Consider the following 14,873-nt stretch of genomic DNA (forward strand, 5'->3'; position numbering starts at 1 on the left):
GCACGTGGGAGAAGCAGTCACCACGGAAACGAGAAAAGATAACCACGGGGGTCCTACAGTGCAGAGAAATGGCAGCAGTCTCCAGGGCTCTAGAACACATAGGAAGAGCCCTGCAAAGGCCCCACGAGAGGCCCCTCTGCATGCGGAGAGGCACGAAGCGCAGGGGGTGGTCTTCTCAGTCCAATAGGGGACCAAGGTGGAGCTGATGCTGTGAGTCATATGAGATGTGGAGTAGCTGCTTTTTGTGCAGTTGGCATGCATTTTATAAATTATGACTTCAGAACTTTTTAAATGAATCTCTGATGATAAAAAAGAAAAAAAAGCTGTCCATGCTTAGGAAGTGCTCAGCTGTGTTTGTGGAGGAGTATGGCAGTGGTAGGTACCATCTTCATCCAGGAGCACAGGGTTAAATAAGCAGAATGTCCCGATTTATGTACGACAGGAAACAGGATTGTGGTGGCTTTGGGTTCAGGACCTGGAAACCACAAGGCTGTTTACAGCTGGGAGCTTGAATGACACTTGTCAAAGTAGACTCCTCTTTTTATGATTTTTTTTTTCTGTCCAGAGCTCCAGAGTTGCACAAAGTATATTTCTCCTGATGATTGCATTTATCCCAGACTTAAATTCCCTTAGGACGGCGGCATTATTGGAGCTCCTGGGCAGCACAGTTGGTTGTGTCTGACTCTTGGCTTTTGCTCAGGTCATGGTCTCAAGGTCATGCGATCAGGTCCCAGGATGGGCTCCGTGCTCAGCACAGTCTGCTTGGGACTCTCTCTCCCTCTCCCGCTGCCCCTCCACACCCCTGGTCACACACTCACTCTTTCTCTAAAGTAAAATAAACCTTAAAAAAAAAAAAAAAGACAGCATTCCTAAAATGTATGAATTACCCTCACTGTGATCTAGGCCCCCTGCCCATCCTCTCCTGTCTTCCTGGTGTGGAAGTGCAGAAGCTGGAAATGTCTCCTTGTGGGGCAGGTAATGCTTGCTATTGACTTAGTTGAAAACAACTTGAGAAAATGAGAGATGGGTAAATAGAGTTGTTATTTATCTTTACGTTTCAATATACTGTTTTTTGGATCGGCTGCATATTTACATGGTCAAAACCCAGAATACACAGAAGAACATAAAGCAAGGTCTTTCCCGGTCCTGTTCCCCAGGCACCGTGCTGTCCTCTCCAGAAGGAGCAGCACTAGTCGTTTCCTGTATACCCTTCCAGAGATATTCTCTACAAGGCAAGCAAATGTGCGTGTGTCGCATGGAGCCCATTGATAGTAGGAAAGGCAGGTGGCCCGTAAAGGTCAAGGTTCGACAGTGGCACGGCAAGACGGACCCTGTGTTCTTGCCGTGAGGGCCCTTTCTAGTGAGGAAGCAGAATCACATGGATCTGTTAGCAGATCCTGTGGTATCCCCAACCCACTTTCCAGGGACTTCCCAGGCCCCTTATAGCCATATTCTGAGATGAGCCCTCAACCAGTGGTGGAGAGGAGCTGAACTGGGGCGCAGGCCATGGGCGTGGAGGTCTGGCTCTGTTGCCCCTCACCGGGGTCCCCGGCCAATCCACCTGACCTCCCCCAGGCTTCACGTTCCTTGACTGGACAATTAGAGCATTAATCAGATGACCCTTATGGTCATTTCCAGCTGAGAAACAGATGTGTGAGAGGAAATTGCATGGCTTTGTGCTTAAATCCTGGAAGAAAACTTTTTCCGATATTTAGCCAGATACTTTTAGATACTTCAGCTGTATAGTTATGATTCCAGCCAAATTAAGAGCCAGTTTATGAATAAGTATTCTACGGGCTGTGGGGTGCCTGGGTGGCAAAGTCGTTAAGGGACCAACACTTGGTTTTTTTTTTTCCTTTTTTTTTTAATCAGATTTTATTTTATTATGGGGCACCTGGGTGGCCCAATCAGTGAAGTGCCTTTGGCTCAGCGGGGAACCTGTTTCTCTCTCTCCCTCCGCTCCCCTGCTTGTGCTTTCTCTCTCTCTCAGATAAATGACTAAAACCTAAAAGAGTGTGAGGAGAGGGACGAGAGAGAATCTGAAGCAGATTCCACGCTGAGCAGAGACGGACATGGCGCTTGATCCCACAGCGGTGAGATCATGACCTGAGCCGAAAGCAAGAGTTGGACGCTTAACCGACTGAGCCGCCCATGCAGCCCCCACTCTTGGTTTTGGTTCAGGTCATGGTCTCAGTGTCATGGTCTCTGGGGTCATGAGATCAAGCCCCAGGTTGGACTCGGGTGGAGTCTGCTTCTCCCTCCCCCCCCCATTTGTGTTCTATCACTTTCTCTCTTCCTCAAATAAATAAAATCTTTAAAAACGGTAACAGCAACCACAACAATAATACTAGCAGCTGGCATTTACTGAATTATTTTACCACGTGCTTGGCACTTGGTGTTGAATATCTCCATAGACAGACGGCCGTAGGACACTCGCACTGTTATCATGTCTCTGGATCATCTATGCTTGAGGACATGGGCACAGAGGTAAAGTCCCATAACTTCTACCTTTGAGACCAGAACCTGAACCGAGACAGGCTGTCTCTTATCTGTACGGTTTGCCTGGAGGAGAAATCACTGAAGGGTGACCTGAAGCAGGTCATTGAGAATGGGTGTCAATAATAGTGAAACCAACACAATGTCTTTTTCTGCTTTCCAGAAAAAACTCCCTCTGACCGCTCTCGCTCAGATCATGCAAGAAGCATCGACTCAACTGGAAGACTCTCTGCTGGGGTAAGTGTTGGCTGCTTTCAGGCAGAGAGCGCAGTGCCCTGTGAGTCAGTGGGAATGTGTAGGTGGGTGGTGTGTGTGACAGCCACCTGTGTGATAGAGGGACCGTGAGCATGATGGCGTGGAGCATCCACCAGGAGAATGACACAGTCTCTGTGGGGAAAAAGTGGGACACGGCCACTGGGATGGTAGAGAATCTTCCATTGAATAGGAACAAAGCTGGAGTTGGTTGAAAGGGCTGCTAGTAGTACGCCTGGGTGGCTCAGTGGTTGAGCATCTGCCTTTGGCTCAGGGTGTGGTCCCAGGTCCCGGGATCGAGTCTCACATCGGGCTCTCCACAGGGAGCCTGTTTTTCCCTCTGCCTGTGTCTCTGCCTCTCTGTGTGTTCATGTATTCATGATATAAATAAATAAAATAAATAAAATATATTTATTTTAAATAAATAAAATCCTTTAAAAAAAAGGGAGGGGTGCTGCTAGCAAAAGTAATTGGTAGGGTCCATATTTATACCTCTGAATTTGGGTATAAAGAATAATAAGTCCTTTCCGTGTTCCAGCTGTTGACTCAGGTTTACAAACTCTGACTGACCCCTTCTGGTCCTTAAGAGTCACTTCCTAGGGCGCCTGGGTGGCTCAGTCGTTCAGGCATCTGCCTTCGGCTCAGGTCATGATCCCGGGGTCCTGGCATTGAGCCCTGCATCAGGATCCCTGCTCAGCAGGGAGTCTGCTTCTCCCTCTGCTCCTCCCCTGCTTGTGCTCTCGCTCTCTGTCTCTCTCTCAAATAAATAATAATCTTAATAATAAAAGAGTCACTTCCTTTAAGGGTGGTCACCATTATATCAATCGTGGTTATCTCAAAATGGTGTTATATGTGAATTATTTGGATTTTTTTATTTTTGCAGGAAGCATGTGTTATTTAATAATTTTTCAAAATCTAATAATGAAACTGTTTTCACTATAAGAGGGAAGGTTGACTGCCCTTCTACTTGCATCTGTGTGAAGCTGGTGTCCTTTTATCCCCTCTGCTCTCTCCAGCTGTACGGTGGGCTTTGCTTTCCGGCTGCCATGCATGGACTTTGACTTCACATTTCCTGGGGCCTGTCCTGCTCCATGGCTTACAATTCTTCCTTTGTTCTTTGAAGGATGATGGTTTCCCCTCACTCTTTATGCTTTCTCCATCCTGTCTATGCTCTCATATTGCGGACAATGGCCCTGGGTGGGGGGCGGGGGCGTGGCACACGTGTCCATGCTGGCGCCCCTGTTCCCTCCAGGTAGGTTGTGTCCCAGTTTTTCTCCTTCCTACTGTTGTCGTCAGCACAGCTGCTTCAAGAGTGCTTGCTCTGCACTAGCACTGTTCCACGTGCTTTCCAAGTAGTCACTCACTGAGTCCTCCAGACAACCTAGGAGGGAGCCTGTATTGCCACTGCCATTCTACCACTGAGGAAATTGACAGACAGAGACAGTAAGTCCACTGCCCCAGACCACACAGCTGGTGAACGGCAAAGCCTGGTTCCCAACTCGGGCAGCTTGGCACCAGAGATCATGTTCTTAATGACAGCACCAAGGCCATCTCATGCCTGTGCCACACACATTACTCTTTCAGTAGAACGCCATGGAGATCTTGAAGGGGAGAGCAAGGAGGGAGGTAAGATGAGAGAGGGAGTGTCAGGATGAGAGCAGTCGCCTCACTGGCACCCGTCCTCCGTGTGACATCAGCTATATGCTTACAGGGAAGCAAAAGGAAACATGATGGTTGTTAGCCCATGGTCTCTTCTACCCAGTAGAAAACCAGCACTCGCAGTAACTCTGGAGAAAACACTGCCTAGGCTGGCCTCGCTAACAGACACAAAACAGCAGAGAATGAACTTTCGGTAGGATTCTAAAGAATTTCAACAGGCTTTGCAGGACACGCGCGTTGAGAACCTAATCCTAGAGTTATCACCTCACGTTCACATACCTGCCTTACACATAACACACAAAGTATACCCACGATAGTCCTTTTCATTTTATTTATTCATTTTTTAAAGATTTAATAAATTTAATGTTTTATAGCAACAGATGAAACATTAACCTAGCAATATAGTTATCAGTTTAACAGATGCATAAGACACACTTGATAATGCCCATGAACGGTCGTTTTGATTTTAAAGCACAGATCTGGGTACGCCTGGGTGGCCCAGTGGTTGAGCATCTGCCTTTGGCTCATGGAGTGAGACTGGGGTCCTGGGATTGAGTCCTCCCCATGGGGAGCCCGCTTCTCCCTGTGCCTGTGTCTCCGCCTCTCTCTCTGTGTCGCTCATGAATAAATAAATAAAATCTTTTAAAAAGTAAAAATAAAGCACAGATCTGTGGACTCACATTTTGGGTGACACCCCAAACTTCTAATGTTTTTAAGGTTCTACTGTGTGGCACCCTAATGTGTTCCCATCCTGTAGTGAGCAGCACTGGCCCGATATGGTACTGACCTACCTGACTTACTGAGCATACGCTTGTTGTGGGGGTGTCTTGTGTTTTTAAAGGAAGATGCTGGAGACATGTGGGGATGCTGAGAATCAGCTGGCTCTCGAACTTACTCAGCATGAATCCTTTGTTGAGAAAGAGATTGTGGATCCTCTGTGCAACATAGCAGAGGTGAGTTCTTTCACCGGGCCACACAGAAGAGCCAGGATTGGTGGGGGACGCATGATGAATGGTTTGCTTGTGTCTACAGTTTTAACAGTAATCCGCGGCTTTGACGTATGCTTCTTTTTGGAAAGAAGGGGAATAAATGGTGGGTACAAAATCTTATGCCAAGAGGGAAAAAAAAGTAAATTAATTATGCCCTTTCAAATGTTAAGTTTAAAACCCAAAGCTCATCCTATTTCATGTGTGGTTTGTGCTTTCTAGCTGGAGATTCCCAACATCCAAAAACAGAGGAAACAGCTTGCTAAATTGGTGTTAGACTGGGATTCAGTCAGAGCCAGGTAAGGTAGAGCTATGAAAATAACTTCTCCCAGCAACCATCCTCATCCCCCCACACAGGTGAGGGAAAGGTCACTCGGTGGACAAAATGCAGGTGTCCAGATTCACGCACTTGACCCACAGACCAAGTCACACCCACTTACACCTGCTTTTAGGGTTCATTCTCCCAAGTGTGGCAATGGAGATGATGTTAGAACATCCTGTTCTTAGTGAATCAGCAGTCAAAGGAGGCAGAAAAAAAGGAAAAGACAGAAACATAAGTAAGTGTCTTAAGGGGCGAGGAGTCAGTGGCTAACCGTTCTAAGAGCATTTGTTGCTAGGGTAGCAGAGGGTAGGAATAAGTAGATCTCTGATCTTAGCAGTTCTGAGGGACCTGCTGTGTCCAAACCCCATGTGGTTGTGGTCCTTTCACAATCCAATGCTGCATTCAGGAGGGAGCAACGCCCGTAAAACTCAGTAACCATCTCTGAGAGCTGCTGACCTGTGGGTTGGTGCTGGATGGCTGTCTGCCGTGCTTCCTGGCAGGACTGCAGCCTGGCTGTGTCCCCGAGGGCATCTGCATCCGTGACTTATGTGGCTTTTTCCTCGGGTGACAGTGGGGAATATGGAGACAGTGCCCCGGCCCCATCCTTCCTCAGACTTTATCACAAGGACTGCTAAACTTTCTGTAAAAGGAAAAAAACCAAACCAAAACAACAACCTTTCTGTAAAAGGCCAAGTAGTGAATATTTTCAGCGTTGCACCCCGGGTGGTCCCCGTTACAGCTATTCAACTGCACTGTGTAGCATAAAAACAGTGCTGGACCATAAGGAAATGAAAGCGTGGCTGTGTTCCAATAAAACTTCATTATTATTTTTTTTTAAAGGTGGCTCTGTTAGCTCTCTGGTTTGTTTATTTTTTTAATTATTAAAGAATAATTGGCATACAATATTGTATATTTTTACGTGCACAACTTTGATGCGACAATTCTATGCATTGCTCTGTGCTCATCACAATAAGTGTCATGACCATCTGTCCCCATAGAAAGTTATTACAATATTATTGTGTTGCCTATACTGTGGCTCTTCATCTCTGTGACTTATTTTGTAGCTTAATTCTCATTGCGGTCCTGTGAGGTCGATGTGATTATTTCTCTTTGGCAAATATATGGGGATACAGCCCTCATTTCCTGAGCTTCTACCCATCACAGGTCTTTTTATTGCAGATTTAGAACATCTGTAGCAATTCTACAATATAGCATTTCCTTGTTTCTAAGCATTTCTCCTTGTTTCTAAGATGCCACTGAGTATCCTGCACCACTGATTTAATATTTACTTTTTGGGTGGAGGGTGGCAGGGAGAAACACCACTCGATTTAATGTACAAGTCACTTTTAAGACATGTCCTGATTTAAGAAACGTCGAGATCATAAAAGGTATACATCTAGGCATTAGCACATGGTAAAAGTAATTGCCAGCACTTACTGGCCACTGGCCACATGCCAGGTATTGAGCTTGTTTGATCCTTCCACCGGTTGCTATTTATTGGCTCATTGATGTTTTCACCAGCTCTCAGTGGGGTGCTTACTGTGTCAGACTCTCGGCTAGGTATTACATGCAGAGACCCCTCAATGAGGATTGGAGAGGGAGCAGGATTTCGTGGGTTAGGTAACACCCCTTACTCTTGAGAAGAGACCTCTTTTACAGATACCGGTGGAACCTCCCCGAATATCCGCATGACTTGCTTCATGCCTTAGAGATGATAAATGTCAGAGCGAGGGTCCTGTCTGCAAACGCTCGCAGATGGTCCTGTCTGCAAACCCTCGCAAATGTTCCGTGTACACCTGTGATTAAATCCTCGGGCCTGGACCAGGCGTGGAGGCCACTGTGAGGTAGAGTTTGGGCTCAAGATAAAGAAGAATGTTCTAATGGTTAATTAAATGAGGCCATGAATGCTCTTTACTGGAGTTGGTTGAGTGACATCATAGATGCTTATCTGCCACAAAGTTTACGTCTATAATACATGTATTTATCCCGGAGGGGATTTCAACACTGATTCTTGATCTGCCTTCGTGGTCTTGTTCGCTTAACCAATCAAAGCAGGTATTAGAGAAACAAACAGTTGAATATTTCTTCTTTACTTATTCCCGTGGCTTTTCCCTGGAGGGAAATGATAATCACTAATGACTAATTACTCCTCATTTTCTAAGTAGGAATCCATTATACGGCAGATATTATCGGTACACACACACACATATGCATAAATATTTGTCCTCTCCCTGACTCCTTATGATGGTTCTGCAAGGCATCTTGTTTTACAAATGAGGTTAGTGAGGCACAGAGAGGTTAAGTCATTTCCTGAGGTCACACAGCTAGTGACAGGGAGAGCCAGTTTTCAAACCTGAGCATGTCACACTCCGAGGTCCATGCTCTGTCTACTACATGACATCGCCAGCTGGGCAAGTGTGCCAAAGGCCTGCTTGGAAGAGTGCCTCACCTCGGGAACTGGAAAGAAGGCAAAGCAGCATGCTATCTGGGGGGCGGTGCAGCAGCTGGGAAGCTTGAGGAGTTGCTAGCATGGGTTTTCATCTCCATAATATCCATGTTTACATTTCAGTTGTTGAAACTTTCCAGAATACTCCAACAGAAGGTCAAAGCCTACTTGAAAACCACACAGAAAGTGTTATAGATTATTATCCCCATGCACTCCCCTATTCTTGCTATGATAGAATTCTTCCTTTGTTCAGTCCTCTTGACCTACTGAAAAGGGAATGTAAATATTCCACATTATGCTTCAGATTTGCTTTAAATTTTGTCTTTAGAATATTAATTCTAAGAAATGTTTTTAATTCTACAAGTACTTTCCTTGCTGTGGATTGCTAGCTGCATGACTGAAGTTCTGGATTTTACTTGCTGGAAGTGATCACAGATGAGGATGGTAGCGGGAAGAGTCATAGGAGTCCAAGAGCAGGATTGACTCCCAGTGACTCAGGAACATTCCAGGTCAAAGGAGGAAAGCACATGGGCTGTTTGATGGCAAGGATGGAACGATTAGACACTCTAGGAAAGGGGTTTCACGGCATGATTTCCAGCAGTGGGGCGTGTGAGACAAGGTGGGGTAGATTATTCTCAGAGCGGACAGCTGTGCAAGAGTCCTGTCATGCTGAGGAGCTCCTGGTTCTTTTTGCTTGCTTCCATTCCTGGAAGATAAACTCAAGAGAAGCCGACATCCTAGGTATGCTGCCCAAACCAGGGAGAATCAGTTTGGGGAAAGAATCTGTCTCCCCGAGGGCCTTGACTCTCTACAAGGTTGAATATGTGCAGCTGGTTCTCAGGTGCTGGTTGCCCCATGTTTTGCAGGTGGAACCAGGCTCACAAATCTTCAGGAACCAACTTCCAGGGGCTTCCATCAAAAATCGATACCCTAAAGGAAGAGATGGATGAAGCTGGAAATAAAGTAGAGCTGTGCAAGGTACAAGACTTTCCTGAATACTTTGTTCTTGGGGATCCCTGGGTGGCGCAGCAGTTTGGTGCCTGCCTTTGGCCCAGGGCGCGATCCTGGAGACCCGGGATCAAGTTCCGCGTCGAGCTCCCGGTGCATGGAGCCTGCTTCTCCCTCTGCCCGTGTCTCTGCCTCTCTCTCTCTCTCTCTCTCTCTCTCTCTCTCTCTCTCTCTCTCTGTGACTATCATAAATTAAAAAAATAAAAAAATTAAAAATAAAAAAAAAAAACACTTTGTTCTTGCATCAACCTGGTGCTTGCAAATGACAGAGGAAAGGTCAAATATTGCAGATTATTGAGTGTGCCACACAAGTCCTATCAGAATACTCTGAATGACAGGAAAGGGGGGTTTTAGTTTGTTCTTCCTTCTTTATTTTCTAAGACCCTGCATGACTTTGTTCAGAATAAAACATTCTTTGAAAAAAATTCAATTCATTTTTTTAAATGACAAAAATGGCTGAGCTCATTTAAGATAAAGAATAGATGAAAAACGGGCAAAAAAAAAAAAAAAACCGTAGCAAAACATACAAGGTTACAGCAATTAAAACAGTGCACAATAGGGGTGCCTGGCTGGCTCAGCCAGTGGAGCAGGTGACTCCTAATCTCAGGGTTGTACGTTTGAACCTCACATTGGGTATAGAGTTTTGGGTTTTTTTTTTTTTAGATTTTATTTACTTATTAGAGAGAGAACATGAGAGCACGAGCTGAAGGGAGGGCAGAGGGAGAAGCAGACTCCTCCCTGAGTAGGGAGCCTGATGCAGGACTCCATTTCAGGACTCTGGGATCATGACCCAAGCCAAAGACAGACTCTCAACTGACTAAGCCAGCCAGGTGCCATACATTTTATTTTATTTTAAATTTTTATTTATTTCTTTGTTTAGAGAGAGCATGAGCTGGGGGAGGGACAGAGGAAGAGGGAGAGAATCTCAAGCAGACTCCGCAGTGAGCAAGGAGCCCTACACAGGGCTTGATCTCTTGACCCTAAGATCATGACCTGAGCCAAAATCAAGAGTCAGACACTCAACCATTAAGCCACCCAGGAGCCCCCCAAAAGAAAATCTTTTTTTTTTTTTTAAAAAAGCACAATAGGCACAAAAATCATTCTGCAGAATAGCTAGGCTTTCTACAATTAATGCTATTATTCTAAATAATTGAATATAGGGATCCCTGGGTGGCGCAGCGGTTTGGCGCCTGCCTTTGGCCCGGGGCGCGATCCTGGATACTCGGGATTGAATCCCACATTGGGCTCCCGGTGCATGGAGCCTGCTTCTCCCTCTGCCTGTGTCTCTGCCTCTCTCTCTCTGTGACTATCATAAGTAAATTAAAAAAAAAAAAAACTAAATCTTTAAAAAAAAAAACTAAATAAATAAATAAATAATTGAATATATACTAAAGGGATCATCATATATCTATAGAGAAGGAAAGGATTACTTTTTAACTGTTGCTAGAATTGGTTTATATTTGGAAAAAACAGAACTTTTAAAAACGTTTTTAATTTTTTTTTATTTATTTGTTCATGAGAGACACAGGGACATTGACAGAGCGAGAAGCAGGCTCCATGCACTGCGAGCCCGACGTGGGATTCGATCCCGGGTCTCCAGGATCGCACCCTGGGCCAAAGGCAGGCGCCAAACCGCTGGGCCACCCAGGGATCCCCCCAATTAAGTGCTTCTGATAAAATAGTCTCATCGTGGTTTATTGTTCAGAAGAGTTGTAGCTTTGCTAGTGGCATTACAGAGCATTCCTCAGATCCAGTCTAAGCTGGATCTTGGCTACTGGCTGCTTAGACATAAATGTGGGAGAGATCTTAGGAGTCTGAACTGGTATGTTATGGGCTGAAGTATCTTCTCTCAACTTCCATGTCATAGTTTCTCATTTCAAATGGTGAAAACCTGTGACGATAGTTTCTGTCTCCCTTTTTACTGACTTCTATGATTTCCTGAGATCTAAATACATTTTCACTGTTTTTTTCTTTAACTAGGTCTCATCTACTGTATAATTTACATCGAGTTTTGAATTTCATTTACTGCATTTTTCAGTTCTAATTCTTCAAAGTCAGTGTTTTTTGATAGTGTGTTATTGTTTTCTAGTGCTTCTTTCTTTTCTCACGTTTAATCATTTTATATGTACTTATCATAACAGTCTTTGAGAATTCTGTTTCCTCTGTAAGAATTTGCTTCATGGTGGATTGTTTCCTCCTGTGTTTTGCAGTTTTGTACTGCGAGCTCATTTTAAGAGAGACTTTGTCTCTGGGACTCCTAGGGATTGGGAGTGATTCTCCCCAGAGAGCATGACCAGTGCCAGGCCCTTTTTAACTAACCTTTCACGGTTTGAGGATCCCCCACACAACACGTATAGTAAACTCAAACTCCAGACCTTTGCGAAAGCAGATGTAAAATGTTTGTCAAATCCAGGGAAATGTTTTTACTTTCCCAGACTCAGAGCCCAACACAAAATGCATATACTGTAGTCTTGCCATACACTGCTGAGCAGATGTTTCCTAATCTACCCTGTCATCAGAGGAATAGTTCCTTGGGAATGTTTGTGTGGGATGTACATGTGCTTGTCTGTTACAGTTCCTCACTTCACCAGGCCCAAGGCTTCATTTTCTTTTTTTTTTTTTAAGATTTTATTTATTTATTTTTAAATATTTTATTTATGAGAGACACATAGAGAGAGACAGAGACATAGGTAGAGGGAGAAGCATGCTCCCTGCGGGGAGCATGCTGGGGGACTCGACCCCAGGACCCTGGGATCATGACCTGAGCAAAAGGCAGATGCTCACCCATTGAGCCACCCAGGCATCCCTAAGATTTTATTTCTCTATTTGAGAGAGAGTGTGTGCATGGAGGTGGGGGAGAGTCAGAAGGAAAAAGAATCTCAAGCAGACTCTCCACTAGCAGGGAGCTGGAGGCGAGCCTCCATCCCAGGACCATCAGATCACGACCTGAGCTGAAAGCAGACGCTTAACCGACTGAGCCACCCAGGCACTCTCAAGGCTTCATTTTCCGTCTTCTGACCCCATGTGACCACTAGACTCAATTGTCTTGGCCATCAAGGTGGCACAAACTCACTGAGGTCACCCCCAGCTTCCACTAGTGCCAGGCCTTTTCTCCTCCCTTTTTTTAAAATTTATTTCTCAAATTTCATTTAAATTCTATTTAGTTAACATATAGTGTAAGAGTAGTTTCAGGAGTAGAATTTAGTGGTTCATCACTTACATACAACACACCCTGCTTAGCACAAGTGCCCTCCCCCTGTCCCTCTCCCCATTTAGCCTGCCCCCCCCCACACACACACACACCTCCCCATCAGCAACCGTTTAGAGTCTCTTTGGGGCTCCTGGCTGGCTCAATCAATAGAGCATACAACTCTTGATCTTCGTTGGGGTTTGAGAGTTCAAGCCCCATATTGACCTTGGAACCTACTCAAAAAAAGAAGAGGGTCTTTCTTATGGTTTCCTTCCCTCTTTTTTCCCCCCCTGTGTTTATATGTTTTGTTTTGTTAAATTCCACATGTGAGTGAAAAGGCTTTTCTGTTTCTTTTCCCTTCTTTTCTTTCTTCTCTGCCCTGCCCTCATTCTCTTTTCTTTCTCTCCCTCTCTTTTTTGAGGGTGTAGAGGTGGGGCTCCATGAATTACTCTGTTGCTTTCCTGGTTATTCTTTTTTTTTTCCTGGTTATTCTAAAAGAATTTTTGTTGCTCCAAACTAGCATTTCCAGATATTTTTCATAAAGGAGGCCTTCGTGTTAATTTGTGCACTGAAAACAGAAGACAGTACATTTTATAAATACATACGTAATTCAAATATAATCTAGGATGTCTATAATTTGAATATATCAGATTAATTAGAATGTAATTCTAAAATAATAAGGAAAAGTAGGATATATTTCTGTCCAATTGGCTAATCTATCATTCTTTTTTTAAAGATTTTATTTATTTATTCGTGAAAGATACAGAGAGGGAGAGAGAGGCAGAGGGAGAAGCAGGCTCCGTGCAGGGAGCCCGACGTGAGACTCGATCCCAGGTCTCCAGGATCAGGCCCTGGGCTGAAGGTGGTGCTAAACCACTGAGCCACCCAGGCTACCCTAATCTATCACTTTTTAAATAAATTATTTAATTTTGTATAAGCAATTCATCTACATTAGTTCAAATATCAAAAGTATAAAACAGGCACCTGGGTGGCTCAGGTGGTCTGCCTTCTGCTCAGGTCATGATCTCAGGGTCTCGGGACTGAGTCCTGCATCGGGCTGTCTGCTCAGTGCAGAGTCGGCTTAAGATTCTCTTTCTCGGGGATCCCTGGGTGGCTCAGCGGTTTGGCACCTGACTTTGGCCCAGGGCATGATCCTGGTGTCCCAGGATCGAATCCCACGTCAGGCTCCCGGCATGGAACCTGCTTCTCCCTCCTCCTGTGTCTCTGCCTCTCTTTCTATGTCTATCATAAATAATAAATAAATCTTTTTTTTTCTTTTTTTTATAAATTAACTTTTATTGGTGTTCAATTTACCAACATACAGAATAACACCCAGTGCTCATCCCGTCTAGTGTCCCCCTCCGTGCCCGTCACCCATTCACCCCCACCCCCCTAAATAAATCTTAAAAAAAAAAAAGATTCTCTTTCTCTCCCTCTGACCACTCCCCTATACACATGTGTGCTCTCTGTCTCTAAAATAAATAAATCTTTGGAAAAAGTAAAAAACCATACAGAGTGAAGTCTTTTCTTCCATCCTTGTCCTGCTTCTACTGAACTCCCACTGCTCACCAAAGGTAACCCCCTGTTGTCAATTTCGTGTTTTTTTCTTCCAGAGATATTTTTAATCAAATGTAGCAGCAAAAATATAACATTTCTTTCTTTCCTATTTTTACACAGATGGTAACACAGCATAAGTAATGCTCTATACTTCACTTCTTAATAAGGAATATGAGCCGTGTATCTTGGAGATCTTGCCATATCATTCCCCTAATAAGCTTCCTTCTTTATTTATTTATTTATTTATTTATTTATTTATTTATTTATTCATTCATTCATTCATTCATTCATTCATTGTCATCCTAGTTATGGACATGTTTTTGTTTTTGTTTTTGTTTTTTATTTATGATAGTCACACACACAGAGAGAGAGAGAGAGAGGCAGAGACATAGGCAGAGGGAGAAGCAGGCTCCATGCACCGGGAGCCCGACTTGGGATTCGATCCTGGGTCTCCAGGATCGCAACCTGGGCCAAGGGCAGGCACCAAACCGCTGCGCCACCCAGGGATCCCTTGTTTTTGTTTTTGTTTTTTTAAGATTTCATTTATTTATTTGAGACAGAGAGAGAGGGGGGCACGAGTAGTGAGGAGGAACAGAGGGAGAGAGAGAAGCAGACTCCCTGCTGAGCAGGGAGCTCGATGCAGGGCTTGATCCCAGGACCCTGGAATCATGACCTGGGCTGAAGGCAGATGCTCAACCAACTGAGCCCCCCCAGGCACCCTCCCAGATGATGGGCATTTAATCCGTGGCTCTTTCCATGACATTTTGCTCTGAGAGCCCATGGATCTTAATTCTCAGATACCATTTTCTTCAGTGACTTGTCTTCTCTTCCACTCACCAGGATCAACTAGCAGCAGATATGTACAGCTTTATGTCCAAAGAAGGGGAGTATGGCAAATTCTTTGTTACGGTAAGCACCTTCCCTTGACAAAATACGAACGCATTGTAAAAATTGAGT

The 14,873-nt window shown here is 44.6% G+C and overlaps 2 protein-coding genes across 6 annotated transcripts in view; one reads left to right on the forward strand and one right to left on the reverse strand.

Annotated features, from left to right (window-relative positions):
- Positions 1-9,016, reverse strand: part of LOC129519861 (thyroid receptor-interacting protein 11-like) — a 29,699-nt gene extending 20,683 nt beyond the window's left edge. Inside the window, exon 1 of the mRNA XM_055340693.1 lies at positions 6,172-9,016. The gene's annotated coding sequence lies outside the window, so the exon portion shown is untranslated. The remainder of the gene's footprint in view (positions 1-6,171) is intronic.
- LOC129519442 (rho GTPase-activating protein 17-like) overlaps positions 1-14,873 on the forward strand; it is an 84,217-nt gene that overhangs the window by 50,960 nt on the left and 18,384 nt on the right. For all 5 annotated transcript variants that reach the window (XM_055339949.1, XM_055339950.1, XM_055339948.1 and 2 more), the window contains 5 exons: positions 2,660-2,733; positions 5,249-5,360; positions 5,616-5,692; positions 9,028-9,139; positions 14,757-14,825. In XM_055339949.1, the coding sequence (XP_055195924.1) occupies positions 2,693-2,733; positions 5,249-5,360; positions 5,616-5,692; positions 9,028-9,139; positions 14,757-14,825 (411 nt within the window). In that variant the 5' untranslated portion in view covers positions 2,660-2,692. The remainder of the gene's footprint in view (positions 1-2,659; positions 2,734-5,248; positions 5,361-5,615; positions 5,693-9,027; positions 9,140-14,756; positions 14,826-14,873) is intronic.

This window comes from Nyctereutes procyonoides, unplaced genomic scaffold, assembly GCF_905146905.1.
Source record: "Nyctereutes procyonoides isolate TBG_1078 unplaced genomic scaffold, NYPRO_anot_genome, whole genome shotgun sequence".
Taxonomy (NCBI): domain Eukaryota; kingdom Metazoa; phylum Chordata; class Mammalia; order Carnivora; family Canidae; genus Nyctereutes; species Nyctereutes procyonoides.